The 22,688-nt window shown below is 41.8% G+C and overlaps 13 protein-coding genes across 14 annotated transcripts; 5 read left to right on the forward strand and 8 right to left on the reverse strand.

The window, feature by feature from the left end:
- Positions 1-1,132: 1,132 nt before the first annotated feature.
- Nnf1a (kinetochore protein Nnf1a) lies at positions 1,133-2,063 on the reverse strand. Its single transcript, XM_018106044.3, has 4 exons — positions 1,873-2,063; positions 1,601-1,813; positions 1,426-1,540; positions 1,133-1,359 (listed from the first exon to the last, which is right to left on the reverse strand). The coding sequence occupies exons 1-4, from the start codon at positions 2,001-2,003 to the stop codon at positions 1,198-1,200; spliced, it is 621 nt and encodes a 206-aa protein (XP_017961533.1). The 5' UTR covers positions 2,004-2,063; the 3' UTR covers positions 1,133-1,197.
- Positions 2,064-2,128: 65 nt separating this feature from the next.
- Positions 2,129-3,986, forward strand: LOC108654574 (RING-type E3 ubiquitin-protein ligase PPIL2). Its single transcript, XM_018106036.3, has 4 exons — positions 2,129-2,261; positions 2,318-3,269; positions 3,324-3,475; positions 3,530-3,986. Exons 1-4 carry the CDS (start codon positions 2,230-2,232, stop codon positions 3,945-3,947), a joined length of 1,554 nt encoding a protein of 517 aa, XP_017961525.1. The 5' UTR covers positions 2,129-2,229; the 3' UTR covers positions 3,948-3,986.
- Positions 3,920-4,426, reverse strand: LOC108654581 (mitochondrial translation release factor in rescue). Its single transcript, XM_018106045.3, has one exon. It carries the CDS (start codon positions 4,424-4,426, stop codon positions 4,001-4,003), a length of 426 nt encoding a protein of 141 aa, XP_017961534.1. The 3' UTR covers positions 3,920-4,000.
- On the reverse strand, positions 4,133-4,692 carry LOC108654582 (mitochondrial ribosome and complex I assembly factor AltMIEF1). Its single transcript, XM_018106046.2, has 2 exons — positions 4,525-4,692; positions 4,133-4,467 (listed from the first exon to the last, which is right to left on the reverse strand). The coding sequence occupies exons 1-2, from the start codon at positions 4,690-4,692 to the stop codon at positions 4,429-4,431; spliced, it is 207 nt and encodes a 68-aa protein (XP_017961535.1). The 3' UTR covers positions 4,133-4,428.
- Positions 4,693-5,042: 350 nt separating this feature from the next.
- On the reverse strand, positions 5,043-6,960 carry LOC108655186 (uncharacterized). Its single transcript, XM_018106918.3, has 4 exons — positions 6,624-6,960; positions 6,066-6,321; positions 5,451-6,000; positions 5,043-5,398 (listed from the first exon to the last, which is right to left on the reverse strand). The coding sequence occupies exons 1-4, from the start codon at positions 6,861-6,863 to the stop codon at positions 5,065-5,067; spliced, it is 1,380 nt and encodes a 459-aa protein (XP_017962407.3). The 5' UTR covers positions 6,864-6,960; the 3' UTR covers positions 5,043-5,064.
- A 264-nt stretch (positions 6,961-7,224) lies between these two features.
- Positions 7,225-8,936, reverse strand: LOC108655254 (uncharacterized). The gene is made up of 4 exons (XM_018107003.3): positions 8,640-8,936; positions 8,261-8,516; positions 7,650-8,199; positions 7,225-7,591 (listed from the first exon to the last, which is right to left on the reverse strand). Exons 1-4 carry the CDS (start codon positions 8,877-8,879, stop codon positions 7,264-7,266), a joined length of 1,374 nt encoding a protein of 457 aa, XP_017962492.1. The 5' UTR covers positions 8,880-8,936; the 3' UTR covers positions 7,225-7,263.
- Positions 8,937-8,998: 62 nt separating this feature from the next.
- LOC108653162 (uncharacterized) lies at positions 8,999-9,917 on the forward strand. Its single transcript, XM_018103476.3, has one exon. The coding sequence runs from the start codon at positions 9,136-9,138 to the stop codon at positions 9,619-9,621; it is 486 nt and encodes a 161-aa protein (XP_017958965.1). The 5' UTR covers positions 8,999-9,135; the 3' UTR covers positions 9,622-9,917.
- A 166-nt stretch (positions 9,918-10,083) lies between these two features.
- On the forward strand, positions 10,084-10,824 carry LOC108655260 (uncharacterized). The gene has a single exon (XM_018107011.3). It carries the CDS (start codon positions 10,205-10,207, stop codon positions 10,700-10,702), a length of 498 nt encoding a protein of 165 aa, XP_017962500.1. The 5' UTR covers positions 10,084-10,204; the 3' UTR covers positions 10,703-10,824.
- A 23-nt stretch (positions 10,825-10,847) lies between these two features.
- On the forward strand, positions 10,848-12,127 carry LOC108655259 (isocitrate dehydrogenase [NAD] subunit gamma, mitochondrial). Its single transcript, XM_018107010.3, has one exon. It carries the CDS (start codon positions 10,949-10,951, stop codon positions 12,110-12,112), a length of 1,164 nt encoding a protein of 387 aa, XP_017962499.1. The 5' UTR covers positions 10,848-10,948; the 3' UTR covers positions 12,113-12,127.
- A 61-nt stretch (positions 12,128-12,188) lies between these two features.
- On the reverse strand, positions 12,189-12,969 carry LOC108653163 (uncharacterized). The gene is made up of 2 exons (XM_089260883.1): positions 12,383-12,969; positions 12,189-12,316 (listed from the first exon to the last, which is right to left on the reverse strand). The coding sequence occupies exons 1-2, from the start codon at positions 12,779-12,781 to the stop codon at positions 12,281-12,283; spliced, it is 435 nt and encodes a 144-aa protein (XP_089117009.1). The 5' UTR covers positions 12,782-12,969; the 3' UTR covers positions 12,189-12,280.
- A 1,647-nt stretch (positions 12,970-14,616) lies between these two features.
- Positions 14,617-15,223, reverse strand: prim (primacord). The gene has a single exon (XM_018103449.3). The coding sequence runs from the start codon at positions 14,996-14,998 to the stop codon at positions 14,822-14,824; it is 177 nt and encodes a 58-aa protein (XP_017958938.1). The 5' UTR covers positions 14,999-15,223; the 3' UTR covers positions 14,617-14,821.
- A 959-nt stretch (positions 15,224-16,182) lies between these two features.
- On the forward strand, positions 16,183-17,415 carry cato (cousin of atonal). Its single transcript, XM_018103464.3, has one exon. It carries the CDS (start codon positions 16,737-16,739, stop codon positions 17,331-17,333), a length of 597 nt encoding a protein of 198 aa, XP_017958953.1. The 5' UTR covers positions 16,183-16,736; the 3' UTR covers positions 17,334-17,415.
- Positions 17,416-17,861: 446 nt separating this feature from the next.
- LOC108655281 (uncharacterized) lies at positions 17,862-22,601 on the reverse strand. Of its 2 annotated transcripts, none has more exons than XM_018107034.3 (3): positions 22,022-22,600; positions 18,581-21,965; positions 17,862-18,528 (listed from the first exon to the last, which is right to left on the reverse strand). In XM_018107034.3, exons 1-3 carry the CDS (start codon positions 22,370-22,372, stop codon positions 18,014-18,016), a joined length of 4,251 nt encoding a protein of 1,416 aa, XP_017962523.2. In that variant the 5' UTR covers positions 22,373-22,600; the 3' UTR covers positions 17,862-18,013. The 2 variants fall into 2 exon arrangements, with proteins under 2 accessions (XP_017962523.2, XP_017962524.2); XM_018107035.3 differs by having other exon boundaries at positions 18,221-18,520; positions 22,022-22,601.
- Positions 22,602-22,688: the final 87 nt, after the last annotated feature.

Consider the following 22,688-nt stretch of genomic DNA (forward strand, 5'->3'; position numbering starts at 1 on the left):
GCACAAAAATGCTGCGGTACAATTTCTATTTACATACAGACATACCATAGAACTATGAATTATGTGTTGAATTTTGCATTTACACTTGTAGGCCGGGAGATGTGCAATATGAATACAAATTAAATACATATTGTCACATAGCACGGCCTAAAAATGAATACATTTAAATGATATTTATAGTGAAAATTTAGTTCAAGTACACATTTATTTTTAATGGACGAGTTCACAACTCTTTTATAGGCCGGGAGATGTGCAATATGGTGAATAAAATTATTTCATCATTTCATATTGTCACAAATACCGTCCTACAAGCGCAGTTGAAAATTTTACATTTTTCGTTTTTACTTTTGAAACTTACTTGGCGGGAATATAGTAGCGAATGAAGCACATATTGCAGACTATACAATATATACATATATGTATCTGCGAATTAATACGTGTTAAATATTTTACCCTTTTTCCGGCCGTGAAAAGTGCAATACTTGTAAAATAAAAAGAATTGACACAATTCACAGCCGGAAAACGAATAATAATAAAAGCTTGGTAAAAAATTTCACTCGCAGCATTTACAAAAAAAGAAAAAAAAAATAGTAAAACAGACTCTTCAAACGTTTAACTTTTGATTTCAAAAAATGTATGCTTAAAAAATTTTTTATATATTTAAAACTTGGAAGCAAAACGATGTTAACTGAAGGACTGAATAAATTATAATGAAAAGCTGCTCAATGATGAAACGCGAATTTTCGCTACTGCATACCGCTGTTATCCTGCTGTTAAGCTCAAAGAGGCGATTCTTGATCAGACGATTAACTCAATTTTCGATAGCTCTGGTGTATATTAAAATACTCGTTAAAATTCAAAAATGTATGTGTACTAACACTGACCAGTGGTAATAATCGACAAGTATTTAATAAGCATATGATATGATACAAAATAATGCTGTTTAATTGATAGAATATGCAATTAGAATCTACTTTTGATATATCATTATAATTTCATGCTGTTCAACATTACCAACAATATTATGTATGCCGAAAAAGTTTTCCCCACTGATTACATCACTGCAAAGAGCTGAAGAGTGGCTGAAGTTAATCAACTAGTCTATTAATTGAAATATTCGATAAATGTTGAATATTCACAATGAACTGCTTTAAATTTATTTCTAATTTGGAGTATATACAATTATGAAGTTTTAAGCTAATCTACATTTCCTATCATTACTTTTATTAGATCCATTAGTTTTGGCTCCATTTCTTCGTAGTAACTCATTTGCTGTTGCATGAGGGCGTAAAGCTTGACGCGTTCGTTTTGAATGTTTTGAATGCGTTCCCGGTTCTCTTTACTCTTTGCCAAGGCAATCTAGAACGATAGATGGAAATAATAATCAAATTTATGCAGAGAAAGCAATTATGAATGCAAGCTTGCCTCTATGGCTTTTTCCTGTCCCTGTATCTGCTTTTGTATAAATCTAATGCTGGAATCCATAAGACGCATGCGCACAGGTCTTGTCCTTTCCTCAGGTGTCAGCTTATGCACTTGCCTGTAACATTTATATTTTCAATGTAATATTCAGGATATGTATATCATAGCCTCCAGTTACCAGTTTGTGCCTTTATAGGGTTCAAATTTTTCTTTGAGTACCTCAAGGGTTATTAATTTTTTGCCTACATCATTGGAAACAAAGAAATTTTCATTGATCTTGGGCAGCAGCTGGCTCATGCGCATGCGCACACGCTCTATTAAAGTGTCTTTGTTCAGAATTGTGTTCTCGTGCTCCAATAGAATGGCTGCAAATGGCTCCAGGCAAATGGGTCTACAATTGCAATATAAATATATCAATAACATACAATTCAAAGACACCAAAAGACTTACCCCATATCTGCAAACAAATCTATTAATGCTTTATCATATTCTGCCTTCACTTTGGCTGCGATTGGACTGTGCCTTTGGAAAGCTTCCTCAATATTAGGTTCCGACACACAATTTTTAATCGGCTGCGACATATTTTATGATCAATTAATTAAATATCAACAATAACAAATTTGACGCGGCTTCAGCTTGGGTTGACAATGTGACCGCAGCTCTGAACAGCTGTTAAATACAGTTGCTATCAGAGTCTATCGATAGACCGCATATCAAATAGTTTATCGTTTGGATGGAATATCCAATACAATTGCGAAGATTGTTTTTGTTTACTTGTGACTTGTAATTGCATAAAAAGCCTGCAAAATGGGTAAACGACAGCATCAAAAGGATAAAATGTAAGATTTAAAGCTTAATCTCTAATTATGGAGTAACTGATAACACGTTTTGGCAGGTACCTAACGTACACCGAGTGGAGCGAGTTCTATGGTGGCAAAAAGGTGGAATCTTTGGAAAATGAGCATATTAAATTTAAACGTTTGCCATTTGGCAATTGCTGTATAACCATGGCACCATTTGAAACGCCATACTGCGATCCTAATGGAAACGTCTTTGAATATGAGGCCATTCTAAATTTCTTGAAGGCGTTCAAAGTGAATCCCATTACTGGTCAAAAAATGGATTCCAAGTCCTTGCTGAAGCTCAACTTTTATAAAAATGCCAATGATGAATACCATTGTCCAGCTCTCTTCAAGCCGTTCAGCAAAAACTCACACATTGTGGCTGTGGGTACAACGGGCAATGTTTACTGCTGGGAGGCAATTGACCAGCTTAACATCAAGACCAAGAACTGGAAGGATTTAATTGATGACACACCATTCCAGCGCAAGGATATTATAACCATACAAGATCCGCAACATTTAGAAAAGTTCGACATATCCAAATTCTATCACATCAAGAAAAACCTGCGTGTTTTATCGGCTGAAGAGCAGCTGGAACGAAAAGATCCCCAGGGACGCATCAAGACAATGAATATGGAAACAAAAGAGACCCTCGCACAGCTACAAAAGGATTACCAGCCAGCAGAAGAAGCACCCACAACGTCGAAGCGCACTGCAGACAAATTTAATGCGGCTCACTACTCGACTGGTGCAGTGGCAGCCAGCTTTACGTCCACTGCCATGGTGCCCGTCTCCCAGATCGAGGCAGCCATCATAGATGACGATTTGGTTAAGTACGAGCGCGTCAAGAAGAAGGGCTACGTGCGACTTAACACAAATTTCGGGCCACTCAACTTGGAGCTCTACTGTGATCAGACGCCACGCGCTTGCGATAATTTTATAAAGCATTGCGCAGACGGCTACTACAACAATGTGCTGTTTCACCGCTCCATCCGGAACTTTATAGTTAGTAATATTTAAAGCTATATTTAACTGATAGTAACGTTAATTTCTTCTTAGATACAAGGTGGTGATCCAACAGGCACTGGAGCTGGCGGCAAATCGATTTGGGGTAAAATGTTTGAGGACGAGTTCAAGCCAAATCTTTCGCACACGGGACGGGGCATTCTCTCCATGGCCAATTCAGGACCCAATACAAATGGCTCTCAGTTGTTAGTAAAGCTGGTTATGTTACTTAAACAAATAACTTAAATTATTCCTTGCAGCTTCATTACTTATCGGTCGTGCAAGCAACTCGATGGCAAGCACACAATATTTGGCAAGCTTGTTGGCGGATTGGAGACGCTGCAGAAAATGGAGAATATTGAGGTGGACAACAAAGATCGGCCCATCGAAGACATTATCATAGAGAATGCTCAAGTGTTTGTCAACCCGTTCGAGGAAGCCGTAGAACAGTTGGCCAAAGAACGCGCCGAAGAGGCGGCCAGTAAGCAGGTGGCAGCGACAAAGCTGGAGCAGCAAAAACGCATGAACGAGCCACTGAAAGTATATCGTCCAGGAGTTGGAAAATACCTTAAACCAAGTGCACCTAAGAAACCAGATCCTCAAGAGCAATTGCCAGCTGCGCAGCCGGCGAAAAAGAAAAAAGTTGCCAATGGTTTCGGCGACTTCGCCAGCTGGTAGTAGTGCTCGAATAAAAACCCAAATTTTAAAGTTTAACAAGTCTTTCGGTTCATTCATTCACTCTCTTCGCGCTCACGATTTTGCCAGTTCTTTTTCATCTCGTGCAGTTTTCCTTGCCGGCGTTTGCGCTCCGTTGACTTTTTCTGATCAAGCGCCTTCTGCTGTGCTGCAATGGACTTCTCTCCGTTTAGGTGAACATCAAGTTTTTCCAGCAGTATTTTACGGGCTTCGATGCGATTCTTGGAGGCCAAGCGGTGCAGATGACATTTGACTGTGATGCCCGTGGGCAGATGACGCAGAAAGACACAATTGTTGGTTTTGTTTACAGCCTGTCCTCCGGGTCCGCTGCCACGCATCAATGTCTCCTCAATATCCGACTCCTGCAGGGTTGGGTAACGTGAGTAGTCCAAGTGGGCGTTGGAGGCCAGCCGACAGAGATTGCTGGAGAGTGAACCAGCTAAGGAACGCAATTTGAGCATTACTAGAGTATGCGCCCTTTTTTCAGCAATGTTTCGCCACGCTAAGTAAATAATTTAAATGAAATTTAGTTCCCTTTTCTAGTGATATAACTGCGTACCTTAAAATTAAACTCAATTTCTTGAGCGTTTGTTAGTTGTCTATTTTCGCGGAACTCGTGTCGCACTCGACCAAGGAAATAATTCTTATCCGTTAGCTTTAAATGATTGCCGTATTTGATGAGATGCTTATAAAGCCGCAGCACTTGCTGTCGAGAAGGATTAAACATATTTGTTGCTAAAATTCAGCAAGAACCTGTTGTTCTTAAATATGTGTTAGTGCTGCCAGACGATTCGTATAAGAGTGCTGCCACATAGTCGGTGGCAATCAGCTGCATATCCAAAAATAAAAACGATTTATTATCGTCATAAAAACCGGAGTTGCCACATAGGCTATGCGGCTTTTTATGCCAATTTAATCAGCTGGCACCTGCTATCTACAGTTAATCAACATACACACTACATAGAACTTGTTTGGGATTAAACAAAAATGTGTAGATATGTACATATGTATGTGACCAAAATCCTACTTAGCTATCAGCACGAATCATTACTTGTTCTAAAAAGTAAAAGTCATTACATCTGGCAATATTTATTTTTGCTCATTCACAATGACAAAGCTCCCGTGAATTGTTATCTACATATGCAAAATTAACACTTGTAATCCATTCGCTGTTATCAATATCTTCATCAATTTGAACATTATGCAATTGACTCAGCTCAAACATTTCCTTCATCTGGTGGGCAATTTCACGATCAACAATTTCGCCGCCTTGTGTCATGGACGCTTCAACAATTTCCGCCTGGGACTGTTGTTGAGTGAACATTTCAGCGGTCGTAAGTTGTGGCGGTGCGACCAGCCACGGGAGGAATGAAGCTGAAATGCCCAGCGAATATGGCAAAAAGCGTATGTACTCCTGCAGCAAAGTCTCGCGACTGAAAGGAAAAATTAATTACAAGCTGTATAAACTTCATTACATCATCTTACTTCAAGAATGCTGGAAGTTGTTCATTAGATTGCTTCGTATAGCTCTCAAACAGCGCCTCGCAATAATCATCAAAAATAGTGTCGAAATTTGAATAGCGCACATCTGCCAGCACAGAATTGGCCAGAAAGACGGACAGATCTACCATGGGCGAGGACAGACGCATTGTCTGATAGTCGAACATCATGATATCAAGAGGCGTTCCACTGCTGTCCGTGTCGTACTTGTAGGCCACATTGTTCCTCAGATAGTCGCCATGGCAGAGTGTGGAGAGGGGCTCGCGAGGCGCCACGCGTTGACGCCCATAGCCCACACTTTTGTACACCAATTGTTGAAACTTTTTGATAAACTCCTTGTCCACTTCGGGATGGTATTTGTGGGTTGATTGAGCCGCACGCTGCAGTCCAACTTTGGATATTAAATCCCACTCGGGACTAATGTTGTCATTGGCAAAACGTGATTCTCTAAAGCAGCCTGAAAGCTCCTTGAAACGTTCAGGCTGATTGTGCTTCAGAGCATAGCCAAAGCCATGAAATCTGCCCAGATATTTGACTGAGAATGTGTGAGGAAAATAGAGAATAAGAATAACTGTTTACTCTGCTCATCTTTGAACTCACCTGCAATGCGCGCATGCTCCAGACTCAAACCATATCTAGCCTTTGTCACACTCCAGCCATCCGATGCAAAGTCACCCAAGATGATCACAGCCGACTCCGCTTTAATCTCACCATAATAATACGTGGGCGCAGCAAACTTGGTATCGCTCAGTTTCTGTATAATGGGCAGTATATCCGTATAAAAACAAATTTCGTTGTGAAATAAGTTCTCAAATTGAGCGTCGTTGTAAGCCTCAGCTGGGATCTCTGGCGTTTTCTGTGTGTGTGAGAGAGAGAGAGAGAGGGGAATCAATTGAGCGTAGCTTTGTTGGCGCAATCCCATTGTCCCACATACAAATTGCTTAATATAGTATAGCTTATGATGTTTACATAGTTAATTATAGTTTGTGATGCATATAATATAGTCATATTGTAAATGAAGTATATAATGTAAAGCAAAGTTCATTTGGTGTATACATATATGGTATAGTATAGCCTATGTATCCATAGTAGATTTAAATAATATAATGCTTCTACAGTTAAGTATGCATGTATGTACATATATAGTACGTAACACACCTTAACAACCATTTTACGCTGATACTTCTCGCCGGCGTATTCGAATTGAATTGTCGCTCGATAGCATTGTGTCAACATGAAGGCCTCCTCGGGTCCAATTACAGCGATTGTGATATCCCCAACCTTGAAGCTCGGCAGCAGTGCTTCGCTGTAATTATCAACCAGACGACCATTTTTCAGAATCTCTGGTAAAATTGTACTGGTCAGCCAGTCGATTTCTTTATCAACACACAACGCCATTATCTAAGCATTCGTCGAGAACCATTCGGCTTCGTGAATAACAAGCAACTACTAGTTGGACGGCAATGTGGCCAAGTTTTAAGCGACAATCGACGATCGTGTGTAATAGTACAAATATATACATGTATATGCATATGTAGCACATACTTACATATATATATATATATACATATACATATTATTCGCGTGAGTGTGGATACGTGATTGATTTACCTAACATTGTTTCGTTTGGTGTAATCCGAAATGTTTACGAATTTATCGCAGTGAGGTAGAAAGAATGTAGACTCTGTATATGTATACCCCCTAGTAATTAAAACAATAATAATAGAGATAAGATAAGACATTTGCTATGTGGTAGGAAGCCCTGTGAAGAGCATCTATGTATATTACTTTGCAAAATTCAATCAATTCCGTACAGTTCAGTTGATTCATTTACAAACTTGGCAGCCTCTTCAGACCACTTGGATGTATCAATATGCTCATCTATTTGCACGTTGTGCAAGCGGCTCAGTTCGTATAATTCCTTAAGCTGGTGAGCTATTTCACGATCCACCAACTCGCCGCCTTGATGCATGGCCGTCTGCACAATTTCCTTGGTGGAGATCTGTGACTCGAAGTTTTCTGCCGGCGATTTTTTAGGTGGAGCAACGAGCGACATCAGAAAATAGGAGGTTATATGTATGGCATAGGGTAAGAATCGGATATATTCCTTTAGCAAATTCTCGCGACTGCAAGAAGGTAAATAAGCTATTAATATGGACCGATCGAGGTCTTACCCTACTGTACCTTAAGAACTCCGGCAATTGTTGCTTTGAATGTTCTCTGTAGCTTTCAGCCAAGGCATTGCAATAGTCATCGAAGAGAGTATCGAAATTCGCATAGCGCACTTCGGCGAGCAGGGAAAGAGCCAGAAAGACGGACAGATCTATCATGGGCGAGGACACACGCATTGTCTGATAGTCGAACATCATGATATCAAGAGGCGTTCCACTGCTGTCCGCGTCGTACTTGTAGGCCACATTGTTCCTCAGATAGTCGCCATGGCAGAGTGTGGAGAGGGGCTCGCGCGGCGCCACTCTCTGGCGTCCATAGCCTATATAACTGTAGACGAGTTGCTGGAATTTCCTAATGAATTCCTTGTCCATTTGTGGCTGATATTTTGCTACGACTCCTTCGGCTCGCCTCAGGCTGATTTTATGCTTCAATCCCCACTCCGTGCTGAGCGTCTCCTTGGCGTAACGAGCTTCCCGCAGCTTTGCAGTGAGCTGCTGGAAACGCTCCGGCTGCGTGTGCTTCATGGCAAAGCCAAAGCCATGAAATGTGCCCAGGTACTTAACTGCAAATTTACAAATATAAATATATCTATTTAGCAAACTGAAATTATTTTGCAGACTCACCTGCTATGCGGGCATGCTCCAGGCTCAGGCCGTACAGGTCTTTGGTGACACTCCAGCCATCGGAGGCAAAATCACTCAGTATAATCAGCGCAGCATCCGCTTTGATCTCGCTATAATAATATCTGGGCGCAGCGAACTTGCCGTTGCTCAGCTCCTGGATAACTGGCAGTATCTCGGTGTAGAAGATAACTTCATTGCTGAACAGACTATCAAATTGTATCACATTGTATAGGTCGCTCGATATCTTGGGCGTTTTCTGTGCAAATCATTGTAAATATAGCTTAGGTTATCATCGTCACGTAGATTCTAATATAATTCCTTGTCTTGCCTAACTGCTATAAAATAGTATTTAAAGCTACGATAAGCTCTTTGGTTTTACCTTTACTACTAATTTCTTCTGCAGCTGCTGCCCTGCATATTTCAGCTCGATCGTAGCTCTGTAGCATATGGTCAGCATGTACGCCTCATCGACGCCAATTACATTGATTTCAACGCTCTTCACTTCGAATGTTTCAGCCAGCGATTCGTTGTAGTCATCGAGAAGTTTTCCATTACGCAGAATCTTTGGCAAAATAATCTCCGTCAGCCATTGGATCTCATTCTCGACTATCAGAGACATTTTCTATTTTTGCTTCTTGTTAGCTAGACAAATTGTTTGCAACTGAACTTGAATGTTCTCTGTATTATACGAGGCTGTTATCTATATAGAATTATCCTACCTATCTTACCCATAGATCTTCGCTGTTATCTGCGTAGATTGTAACCAGCCCATTTTGTACTCTCCATTCTCACTTTCTCTTTTTACTTTATTTCGTCTCACATTGCTTTGATAAAATATTCAAAATTTTAACGCCATTCGAATTAGCAGGCGACAAATGTCCTATCATCCGAAATGGTATAGGCTCTCGTTCCGTGGCTCGTTGACCTCGCCCAACGACTATGTCATTCGCAAGATATCCAACGGCAACCACGAAGCGAGACAAACCTACAAGCACACAGAGACCTTCTTTGAAGTGCCCATCTCGAGTGTCGTTCCTTTGCCAAAAAAGCCCAGGAGGCCGAAGGCCAAGCAAGGCAAACCAAAAGCCGAAAAGCCTAACGAGGTTCTGGAACAAGACGAGCAATTCGAGATCAAACAATGTCCAGCGCTAAAACAATTCGAGCGAGAGCTGCGTTATCGCGAGCTGAAGCGCTACTATGCCCAACTAATTGAGTCGGAGCGAAGGGCGGACAATGCATACGTCCGTACGTGCCCCAACTGCGGCTTGGTTAAGCCTCGCAAAGTCTACAAGGATATTAGCAAAAATGTTTACTGCTCGGGTCCAGACACGATGCTCCAGAATGATAGCCGGATAATCTAGCTTGAGTCTCAAGGACCGTTGCCTAGGAGTTGGCTCTGATGATAATGACATTCCTTCACTTGAGAGTGTCGATTGAGTTGGCAATGCAAAGCAGCTGCTGCTCAAACTATGCTCTCAACTGAGGGAGGCTGGGGAGATCTCCCATTTACGATCAGGCCATGCCAAAGAAGTTGCAGCTCCCAGCCTTCTTTCCCTTCTGATTATAGATGTCAAGGAAACTTCTCTCTCCAATCACACTCTCAGCTGAGAGATTGATAGAGCCTGACCTACCATAATTGCCCATCGATGTCCAGGCTGCTCTGTAACCATTCTTTCCCCTCAGAGTATAGATCGAGAGAGCAGACAGTTGCTCTCTCCAGCTATACTCTAATGTGAGAGATTGGATCTACAGAGTGCCCTTCGTACCATCTTGGGCATATAATCGTGGCCTGCTTTGCTCCATAAATAAAATCGAATACATTTACATGTCTCGTTGCTTGTCGTATTTATGTCAACTGGTCTCAGTTAGAAACGAAATTTGTTGTTGTCAGCAACTCCATTCCATCATTGAATTCTCCCAGTTTGCGACAACACATTCGGTGCCATGATGTATTCGGATCCACCACAGGCCACGAGGTCAACTCAGACGGAGCCTCAGCCAATCGAGAAGCCAAAATGCGTTCCACTGATGATGGTCGATACAGATGGCAAGAAGAGGTATTGCTATCATGGCGGCAAATGTCGTTGCCAGCAATGCGACATCATACGCCAAAAGCAGCTGGACGAGCTGGATGTGAATCTGGATGAGTTCATACCGCATTATCATCTCCACCTGGAGCCGACGCTGCGGCAGGTCAAGCAGAAGCAGTACAGTGTGAGGGCCAGGTACACTTCACCAGAGATGGGGGAAATGCTGCTCAAGGATCACCTACGCATCGTCAAGGAGATACCCATATACTACTTGCCGGACAAGTACTACACCAAGTACGTGTACGACTATGTGAATCCACAGGAGAAGGGAACGCAAACTGAAATCCTGATTGGCAACTATGGAGTCGATGGTTGTCCGTGCGCGCAGAAGAACGTCTGCTGGGACATATAAGTGACATGCGGAGGGACGGGCGTTGATTTTGTCGCATAGCCGATGAAGATCATACCAAATCGGTTAAACTAACAACAACAACAACTTGGAGAATAAAATGTTTCGAGATCAATTTGCTGTCATGTTTGATTATGGGGCTTTGGGGGCTTGACAGCCACATATCTCATAGCTTAGTAAGCTGAGGCCAAATTTTTAGATAATTATTTTATTTCCAAATTTTTTTCCAACTAAATTTGTATCGCTACAATGCGACGGTTGCGGAACAGTCAATATCATCATCATATTGGACTCTCCCAGTTGTGGAGGCGCAACTACGGCGATGATGCGAACGTGATGGGGGTCACGGCAGCCGTGATCAAGGGCGAGCTGCGCACGAAGGACGTCAGTGTTCTGCCCCGTTCCAAATATGGGGGCATCACACATGTCACCCTGCTCTGTGGCGAGACCATAATCGGAAAACAGGGCGCCAAGTATGTCACCTCGTTGCTGAGCAGCGCCCGGGTGCCGGTCGATGTGCAGCGCATCTTCGTGAACCAGGGCCAGGAGTACTACAACTCGGTGTTGCGCAATCGTGCTGCGATTCATGTAGACATACAGCACGACGCGAAGGCGAAGAGCCAATCGTTGAAAATATGCAACGATCTGGATTTGCATGTCTTTATGACCAACTTGCGCAGCTTTCCCGGCTTCAATTGTCGCTTTCCGAACGTCGATATCCAGCTGATCGCACAGAACAACATGGGCAACTATGCCGAGCTGGAGTACTCGCCGGTGGAGGGCGTCATCGAGGGCCTGCGCGTCATCAATAGCAAGGACATCAAGAGATTTTTACGCTTTGCCTTCAAGGTGGCCATTGCGAAGAAGCGGCGAAAGGTGACCATTGTGCACAAGTCGTCCGAGTGGCCCAAGACCGAGGGCGTCCTGCTGGACGTCGCCTCAAATTTGGTGAAGAACGAATTCCCCGACATTAATGCGGAGCCAATGGAACTGGATCGCTGTGTAGCGCGTCTCATACTCGAACCGCAGAACTTCGATGTGGTGGTGACCAGCGATCTCTACGGCACATTCATGGCCACCATCTGCAGCGCCATCTGCGGTGGCTCCAATCTGTTCTCGTCCATCGAAATCGGGGATCATCATGCGGTGTTCAAGCCGTTGCAAACGAAACTATCGCTGACCAACTACAAAATGCTCAGTCCGTATGGCATCGTGTCTACCTGTGTCGATCTCTTGCACCATTTGGGCCATCATCAGTGCGCGGAGGCGCTGTGGAGCGAAATGCTGCGCACCATGGAGGAGGGCATCAAGACGGGCGACTTTGAGGGCAAGGATCGGGGCGAATATGTGATATGTAACATCATGAACAAGTTGCGTTGCAATATGTTTAGCAAAATATCCAAAGATAGTTAGATCTGTATATATAAATTTGTACACATTTTATCTTCTTATTATAGAAATATTCACATACATCTTCTACGATAAAGTGTCTTGACTAAATTTATTTCTGTATTCGATTTTAATTACATAAAATTCACAAAATACATTTAAAAATGATGTGCAATTCAAATCAATCGATTATCAAAAGTTGCGTCTCAGATTTTTGGATCTTTCTCTCTGCATGCGGGGGGATAAGGGAAATGAATAGATATACATATATATATCTAGATATATGAGACGCACCTGCTGATCCTCAGTGCGCAGTTTGCTTTGGGTTGTCTGCATTTTCCAATCGTCCGTATAGGTCACCAGCTCTACGATACACTTGAAGGAGACGTTCTTCCTCATCTTGAGTCGATTGTGGTGATGATTGTGCAGAACTCGTCCCTTCTTCTTGTTGGGATACTTCATGTAGTCATACACGACAGGCTGCTCCTTGATCTCCGTTTGCGATGTGGTCGGCGACTCCGGTTTCTCCTCCGGTTTCTCCTCAGGTTTCTCCTCCGGTTTCTCCTCCAGTTTCTCCTCCGGTTTCTCCTCCGGTTTCTCCTCCAGTTTTTCCTCCGCTTTGTCCCCCAGCTCTGTCGCACCGCTTGTTTCAGAAATAGATTGCTTCACCTCTGTCTTATCGATCGCATCCATAATTGCATAGAATTTTGTTGAATTTAAAAACACGTTTGCTTTCACTGCTCCAACTTTGATTTAAAATGCCCAAAATGCAGCTATGAGGTATTGGGAATTTATTTATTTTTGTTACTGGGTGAAGGAATTTTGTTAAAATCAAGATTCGGTTCTGTTACAATTAACACTCTGAATGAGCTCATAAATTTGTTGTACTTTGATTAGTTTTGCTAAGTACTATCAATATTGTGAAGTGTTATTTCTTTTTGGTATTTATTAGTCGGGCAAGAAATACTAAAGTAAAGTTCGTGTTTCCTCTATGTTCTCTCTGACTTCAACTTGTTGAATGGGTCAGAGTATCTTCCAGTCGAGCATGCCAAAGGGTAATTAAGCTAAAGTTGTAAAAGGAATCGAAGGGGTAAGTTAATGAATCTCTGATTACAGAACCTAAATTGATCTATCCCAAATGAATATAATTGTTGCTCTTTGATAACAAGTCAATAAATAGATAAAATTGGGTTTAGGCTAAGTAGTCTATGGCTCAGATAAAGGCTTGCAAATGAATCTAACCCACAATGATGATGATGATGATGATGATAATAATAATGGGCCATTAGGTGCTGTGCGTGTGCAATAAACTTTGCTACAATTTCAATAAATTTATGCGTAAGCAGCGCCAGAAGCACAAACACTGTAAACAACTACATAAATATAACAGTAGAGATAAAATAGGAGAGGGACAGAGATAGCAATTGTAATAGAGACTATAGAACTGGGAATATAATTGAAGCCTGAAGTGCTAAGAGAGCGAGAGAGGAGGAGTAGCATATTTGAATACAATAGGCAGAAAGAATGAGAGAGGGAGTGTAGCATATTTCGAGGCGCCGAAAAGCAGAGCGAAAATAAATAAATTGCTACATGTGTAAGCCCCTAGTCGATACTTTATCATCATGCAAATGGGTTGCTGCTTTCGGCTCCGCAATGTTAATAAGCACAATAAATGGCTGAGACACTGCGATACACACGCACAAACACAAACACAAACAACAAATAGTACGCAACAAACACACACAACACACACAATGTAAATAGACAAATCCTTGCCCCAGGCCAAGTCTAAGTTATGGCTCCGTTGGACAATGGGACAAATTGAATACATTTCGCACAAAACATTTCAATGTGGATTTTAATATTATATTATATTTTTATATGATATGATACATAAACAGGTATTAATGACTGCATTATGCTTGTTCAGGGTCCAGTTGAAATATTTTTAATATACATACATATACATATGTAAAGGGCTCTCGCTATAGGATTTTGAAAGATCACCATATCACCATACTCCATACGATGGTATTAGAGATAGACACAGAGCTCACTTCTACATGAGGCCCAAAAGAGATTGAACAGAAAAAATCTTTTTGACAATATCATCGGTCAAATATGAGATATGTATATAAGCTCTCTATATTAAATATATTTTAAGATCTTTATTGTAGACAACGACAAAAAGAGAATAGGCGAACAATATACCCTTTAACTTCATATGCAGAGCGATTTGTAGAGAACTAATTATCATTAAAATAAATAATATAATACCATTCTTCAGCAATTATCATTCCGGATGGCAAACAAATTCGGTATTCGGATTATATATGCAGATTTTAAGTGTTTTAGTATTTTAATAAATACACATTGATTTTACACTTAGATATTTCAAAATAAAATACAAATTTCTTCCCAAATCTATTTATTTATTCATGGTAATTATATAAAAATCCACAACATTTTAGCTTCACAAAAAATAATACTCGAACCACTGTGCAGTAGTCAAGCAACACTCAGACACCTCAATTTATACACGCCTGCAATTTATTCACATATACATATATATATATATTTTGTACATATATCTAAGCCAAAAAAGTACACCAAAATAAAGTAGACTTCAATATTCCATTCAGAGAATCCCTAGACGTTGCCCACGCCCCAGCGTCTGTCGGCTTCCCGGCACTGGCCCGTGCAATGGACATGGAGTCCAAACGTGAACCTGGGTCATTGTTCCATCAGGACGAGCTGGTTGTTGTTGTTGCCGTTGTTGCTGCTGCTCAGCTTGGCTTTGGCCGTGTTGCACATCATCACGAAGGTGAGCAGCGTTAGCTCCAGCATCCGGCAGACACAATAGGCCACCACATCCACCAAATGCTCCACGACGCCCAAATACAAACACATTTTGTTGCACCGCAAACTCGCCTCTGCAATCTCGAATGGAAAAAGTCTTTTGGCTAAAATTTCACTCTTATCCGCTTTGATAAACGTTTGGCTTTTTAACGCTTGCAGCGCTGCATCGACAATGTTTATGTTGTCAACTATTCGCCATGCAAATACTTGGACAACATTCTTGTGGTCCTGTTGCTGCTGCTGCTGCTCCACGAAGCTCTCTCGATTTTCATATTTCTCTACAAAAGCGTTCTGCCGAAGCCAGCGAATGGTAGGTGCATGCGCAGCATCACCGTGCTCTCTCTCTCTCTCTCTCTCTCTCTCTCTCTCTCTTCCTCTCTCTTATGCTTTGAGCGTTTCACAGGCTACCCACAGTCAAAGTTTTTTGGCCCCACTTCCTGTTCTCTAATTTAATGAAGATGCATTTATAACGATAGAAGCAGCTTTCTGAGTACTTTCAGTACCGTATAAATAGGTCATATTATTTTCATTTATACACAATTAGAAGCATAACAAAGGAGAAGTTCCGATGAAGCGAGGTAAACGATGCAGACATCTGATATCTTACATACATATGTACATATAATGAATGATATTATAATATATATATTTACAGAATTCTCATCAAGTGTGCCTGTAACAAAAATTGAAACTAATGGTAAAAGGAAAATTCGTTATTATTATTATTATTATTATTATTATTATTATTATTATAAGAATAACTGTTTGACTTTTTATAAACTCCTAAATTTGACAATTAAGTAGCTGAAGACTTAGACTGAAGACTTTATGGCTAAACTACCGTTAAAGCTAATGATTTAATTATGCAATCTTAATCTAAATAAACTCTTTAAAACCCACTTTTCTCTAGTTTTTTTCAGTTATCATATCATTTGTAAGCTTCTATCTGATAAAGCTGTACGACCTACGGCTCAAGCTAAAATGTATAAGACTTGCTCAACAAAATAGTCGCGTGTCGAGCTAAAAACCTAAAAAAAAAAAAAAAAAATACAAATATAAATAGAAGGTAATTCAAAAGGTAATCCAAAGGACATTTACTAAACACTCCAGTCGAGAGCTCGGCTTGGTGCTGGCCATATGGTGTCGGTTGCATTGCGCTGCAACATATGGTCACTAGACGGGGAGGCACTAAAGAAATTCAACAGCGAGTTAATTGATGTGCCACAGCCAGTCGACGAGCTGAGTTCGAGTCCGAGTCGAGTCAGACAGTAGCTCATCCTCCCTCTCCCTCTCGCTTGCGCTGTGTGTGCTGTTGAGCGTGAAAGTCACAAATTATAGAAAAAGAGATCAGATGCCATGATAGCGGCAATTTGGCAAGCTATGACGCGTGCCAAGGCGAGAGCGGACCAGCAAAGGTCAAAGTAGTAGGCGGGTGCAAGAGAGATAGACAGACAGACAGAGAGAGAGAGAGAAAGAGAGCGCATATCTAACCCCCAAATGTTAGCACTGAAAAGAGAGAGGAAGGGAGAGCGAGATAGAGAGAGAGCCGCCCCTGTTGATGATCCTTGATATGTTAATGATGAAGATCCTTGCTGCCTGGCTGACTGGGCAAGGGGTCATTTGCTTGCCTCAAACTTGGTCAGCGCGGCGGTAAAAATATTTATACAACTAGCCCAAAGGGTGGCTTCAGCAGCTCGTGCCACACACGAGTCTCTGAGGCAGTGGCAACGGCAACGGCAGCGGCAGCAGTTGCGGCTCAGCACTCGAGTCGTCCAGTCGAACGCCAACCATGAGTCGCTACTACTCATCGGAGGAGGACAACTGCTCCTCGCAGTATCTCGGCAGTCCCAACTACAATCTAACGCAGACTTTCAACCAGCTCAGCTATCTAACTCCCGATTGGCAGTTCCTGGAGCAACACCAACAACAACAGCAGCAGCAGCAGCAACAGCAGCAGCAACAGCAACAACAGCAGCTAACATCGATCCCCAGCTATGATGATTCCCTTGCCATGCCGGCGAGCGTCGCCTGGAGCGTGGAGAGTGAGCAGCCGGTGAAGAAGCGCAAGCTGGAGTCACGTCGCTTATCCGATTCCACTGGCTTGATCCTCAGTCCCACCGTGCAGAAGCGCCGCCGGCAGGCGGCCAATGCACGCGAGCGCAAGCGCATGAATGGCCTGAACGAGGCCTTCGATCGACTGCGTGAGGTGGTGCCAGCGCCCGCGATCGATCAGAAGCTATCCAAATTCGAGACACTGCAAATGGCTCAATCGTACATCTTGGCCCTATGCGATCTGTTGGACAACAATGGCGAGGACGTGGATGCTGCGGACTATACGATCTTTGGCGGCAGCGAAAGCAGCTTCGAGCTGGCGTCTCCACATTGATGATCGACTTGTATTTCTAGAACACTAAGATTTAAGGTTTGTGATTTCTCTTCTAGCGATTAGCATAAATGATATTGTACTAAATAAACGATAAAAACAAAGATGTGCAGTTGAGTCTTTCAGTTAATTAGAATAATATAATGGATATTTTGGTAGCTAGCTGAAACGGTTTGCAGCGCAGATCAATGTATGTAGCTGCAATAACTGTACTCTAAGCCAATTTGTAGTATTCAAAGATCAAGCAATATATAAATAGGTACATATATACATGTAGTAGAATCGAAGAGCTTTTTTACGATGTCAAGTTTTTGGCTACATACAAAAATCAATTAGACGTTCTACGCTTCAATGATTTCAGCAAATACTCATAAATTAATTACAAGAATTGAAGTAAGAACTCCATTGACAGGAAAACAATAAGTTTTGGGCGAAAACTCCCTAACAGATGAGTAACAGAGTGTTATATTCCTACAGCACTGATGCGTAACGCCCCTAAAGCGTGCTTAAAACTGGGGTGTTCCAATAATATCCCTTTACGCGCACGCCAAATGGTCAAATGCAGTTTTTTTTTTAGTTGTTGAATAACATTTTATGGAAGGTTGGGTTGTGGTTGTGATATGTGTAAAGGAACTAGAGTTATGTTTAGATTGGGCTTTCGGTTGGCATTGTTGATCGTATTTCTATTTGGTTGATAATGACGGGGTGGATTTCTCCAACTTTGAAGCTTGGCTATTGTCAATCTTACAATCCTTCATGCTGAACGAATTCTTCGAGGCTCGGAAGCCTTGGGCCGGAGGATGCCATACAATTATATTGCCTTTGGAGATCTCGTAGTTGAGCTTTAAAAATGGATTACTTCTATACCGACAGCCTGGGTTTGACGTCTCAGTACCAGATGCGCCATTCTTTGGTGGCATTTCTCCCGGCAAACTCCTGCGTGAGCCTGCAGGCTTTACGTCGACGTCTGGCGGCGCTTTGCTTGCAATGTGAGTGCTCAGCATATCTATTGTCTTCTCAGCCAATACAGCTGGCACTGAAAATGAGCACACTATGGACATGCCATCACATGGTTGAGAGACAACTGTCTGTTCCTGTATACTATAGCCGTTTTCTTCAGCGCCTAGACTAATGGTTTTACCGCCGTTATGCAACTTAAAAATTTGATTGCATCGTTGGCCGCCGAGACCCTGGAATTCTAGGTAATGCCGGCGATCAGATAACATGACTTTCATTACGTTTAAACTTACTGTTTATGTTATCATCCTCCACACGATTTTGACGTTTGCTAGATGGACGAGCTTTCGTACCCGCCGGTGAGCAAGATCTTTGTTTAGATGTCTCAGCTTTTGACACTCCATTTGGCGATTTAGGGCTTTTATTTTTGTATATAACAGGCGGCTTGCATGAACAAAGCTTTCTTCTGTTCACTTTTGGTGGTCGGGGCTTTTGATTTAGCGGACTCCTGTCGTTTGATTTGTAATTTTTCTCCTCAATCCCGTTTTGGGACACCACTGTCGCATTCACGGCTGCTTCGGGACATTCACATGCACTTTCTTTTCGTGGTGTATATCTGTCCTTTAATGACATATCTAGATCAGTCTCCACGGCTGCCTCGCATTGACAAATTATGTTCGTCTTAAACATATCAGCTTGTTGTGGTTGCTCGGCTTTTGGTTTCTGTAGTTCTTCCTCGTCTGTGGGACATTCGCAATCTAGCATTTCATCGACAGGATTTTCAATATTTGCCTGATAAGCCGGACATTCATCTGGTATACAATCAGCGTACCGAATTACATTGATCTCATCTGTAATTTGCTCCACTGTGCTCTGGATATTCACAGGTAGCAGACTTTCTTCACATTGGCAATCCATATTAGCGTCGTTTTGATTATTAAAGTTCTCGTATGTTTTTCCATAGTCTTCCTGGTATTGATTGGACGGACTTGCTGCATACTCCTCAGCTCGAGTATTCTGATCATTTTCATAGTTATTTTCTTCAATCTGATATTTAAGAGAGTGACAATCTTGGTACCTGGACCCATCCTCCTGGCGAAATGGACATTCGGAATGGCAAGTCACATACAGATTAACTTGAGGTGCCTGTTGATTCTGATATTCCGGTTCTTCATTTTGATACTTTCGAGCGTACCTTGAACTCTCCTGATGAACCGGACATTCAGAATTACAGGCAGTATACTCATCGATTCGATTTTCCTGCTGTCTTTCATAGCCATTCTCTTCGGCCTCATATTTGAGATTCGAATTACCATTTCCCCTGAAGTTTTCTTCAACAGCCGGCACATTGTCACTGTTGTAGGCTTTGCGATTATAGTCAGTGCTTTGATATTTTTTAGGTAAACATTGCCTAACGCATGCATTATACTCATCGTCGTCAATTACATCGTTATTATATGCCGGGGACTTGTATGCTGATTCTTTAGCACGATCGTATTTACTGTAACAACAAGTATACCTTCTTCCTCCGGTCTCAGGCATATCTCTATAAATCTCATTTCTTGAACGATTATTGCTATCGGTTCGTCGACCGCCATTTCTTGAACCAGTCTGCATTCTCTCACGCGTATCAGAATTATACACTGGATTATCTCTATAACTCTCAATTGTTGGGGGTCTGGAACGATAATTGTCATCGGTTCGTCTACTGTCGTTTCTTAAACCAGTCTGCAATCTCTCAGGCATATCAGAATCATACTCTCTGTAATTATCAGTTGTTGGAGTTCTAGGACGATTGTCATCATCGCTTCGTCTGCGGACGTTACTAGGATCGGTCTGGTACCTTTCAGGAACATCAGTATTATATGCACGGACTTTTCTGTAATCCTCCTGGCGGCTTCGGCCGTTGACACGATCATAATCTGCATCAACTTCATAGTAGTCGCTTTGTGTATTACTTGCTGGATATGAAGAATAATTTTGATTATTTCGGGTACTCCTCCCCGTTGGATAATAAGAGCATTTACATATCTTTTCACGTTGTCTTTGAGAGTGATTTGGCTCATATTCTTCACCGTTCATTCCTTTGCTGTCTCGGCTGCGACCATACTCCGATTCTGATTGTTTCCTATTACTTGGTTCAGTATTATTAGATCTTAGTTTATCACCTCTGGAATCGTTAGACAATACATCGAAATTTCTTTGCTGAGCATCTTCAGGTACGGTTTCCATTGAATAAGTCTGTTGCTGCTGAGCACTATTTCTACGACTTCTTTGTGACGTAGTTTGTCTAGGTGAATTATTCTCCTCCCTAGCCCTTGTTGCATCCACTGACTGACGCTTTGGCGTTGAGCTTCTTGCTTGATTAGCGTCAAAGTCCTGTTCTCTAGTTTGTTGCACTGCCCTATAAGATTCGTCGTTTTCAGCTTGTAGCTGTTTTGCTAACGGACAGAATATCACGTTCTCATTATTAAGACTCCTCAGTCTCTCTTTGTCATTCGTACAGTATTTTTTCCTTGAATACTGATTTGCTGGACGATTAGATGAGGTTTGCCCTGTCGAGTCAGTTGCTGATGTAATTCTAGGCCTACATTTTCCAGTCGGCTCACACTCACGATCTTTCATTTCTGGATTATTTCTGCAATATTGTTCGTCGCCATAATCAGGATTGTCGTCACAGGGCCTATGTTTCATTTGATAATCATTATTTTCATAGCTTTTGGCGGCCTGCTTATAGAATTGTGATTTAGGGCAATTGCTTTCATTGCATATTCCTACAAAAGATTCCGGTTCATCGTCCGCCAATGGATCATTCGCCTTGTCTGACATTTGTCGGTTATTTCTATTATAGCCACAAACGGCTCCATAATCTTTCTGCGGATAAGCTCCATAACCAGCCGAATCAACCTCCTGTGGCGCATAAGTTCCATGATTGATGTTACAATTGACACCAACACACTTATTATATGGCGTTGTCTGTTCATCACCCGATGTGTGCCGGCTGACATTGCGATAGCATCTATCATGATGATAATCACTTGAAGTATTATAGTTGGCATGATTAGAACATCTAAACTGCAGGCTTTGCGTATTGGGTTCCACAAATTTTTTAAAGTCCTCACCATCGTAATACGAGTCTGTTAATTTCGACTTGGGTTTGTATCGACCCGTGAGCACTTTTTTCTTGGGTGCACAGGCGCATCTCGGATAGGTAACTTCGGCATACATATTCGTTTTTAAGGTGTTACCATAATCGGTAAGCACTTGGGGTGGATACGCCAGAGCCCATTGGCTATTATAATCTCGACTGCAATATTCGTTGTCGGCAGTTTTACGGCTGTAATAGCTGAAATTATGATTCTGCTCGTTTGGATTTGCTGATCCACTCGGTCGTCTTACGTAGCCTTCATCTTCATCCTCATAGTAGCTTGCCTGATGCCAACGATCGCAGCCCGATTCACAACGTATTGGCAGCAGTATCGTTGCACCCATATCGTACTGCGGCAAAGGTAACTGCCTGGGTTCTGATTCGTGCGATTGTAGCTCAGTATTTGTAAAGGTATATTCATTCGATGACGGGATCTGAAAATCAATTTGGTCGTTGTGAATGCTGTTCTCGCTGTTGCTCAACAGAAAGGCATCCTCAACAATACAATTGATTTGATCCTGTGCCTCTGACTAAAATATAAATAAAATATTTTTAAGTGTACCGCATAGAAAATCAGATTACATACCTCAATTATCTGAGCACTAACACTGGGCTCTATCGCGTCCTTGAGAAACTGCAGTTCTTTGAAATAAGGTTGCTTCGGTACATGCGGGTATCCTCCCAATTTGCAACGTTTGATGGCCAACATTTCAGTTGCAAAATAATAACGTAATGATAATATTTGCAATTTAACTGCATCGACGCTTAGTCCGTTATTGAATAAATGGGAAATGCGTTGCCAAGCTCTCTCTTTCATCTCCAGATTGCGAAAGCTGGACGATTTGGGATTCCATAGGCAATCATTGGCTCGATAAAGACGTATTAATTTGCAAATATTCTTTAAACTGCATTTACGCTTTTGACCGGTGGCCCCCATGTTAAACCAAAATTTTGTCAACTAGCCAACCGTTGTCACTAGCAATCTACCATGGCATTGTTCCTTCTTAGGCTATGTCAGTTGGTCTATTACGTATTGAACAATTTCAAATTTTGTAGTTTTGTATGCCAAATGTAGTATGTAGTGAACACGTCAAAAAATAAACAAATTAAAATTTTTTGAAAGTCGCCAAGCCTTGTTGGCAGATAATTCAAATAAGAGGTAAGTAAGTGTTGGAAAAGTTCATAGGATCGGCAATCGATATTTAGCGACATACATTCATTTAATGAAACAGCATTAACAAGTGAAAATCCAT

Source organism: Drosophila navojoa, chromosome 5 (assembly GCF_054131105.1).
Source record: "Drosophila navojoa isolate 15081-1374.11 chromosome 5, UAZ_NAV_1.0, whole genome shotgun sequence".
In the NCBI taxonomy this organism is placed as follows: Eukaryota; Metazoa; Arthropoda; class Insecta; order Diptera; family Drosophilidae; genus Drosophila; species Drosophila navojoa.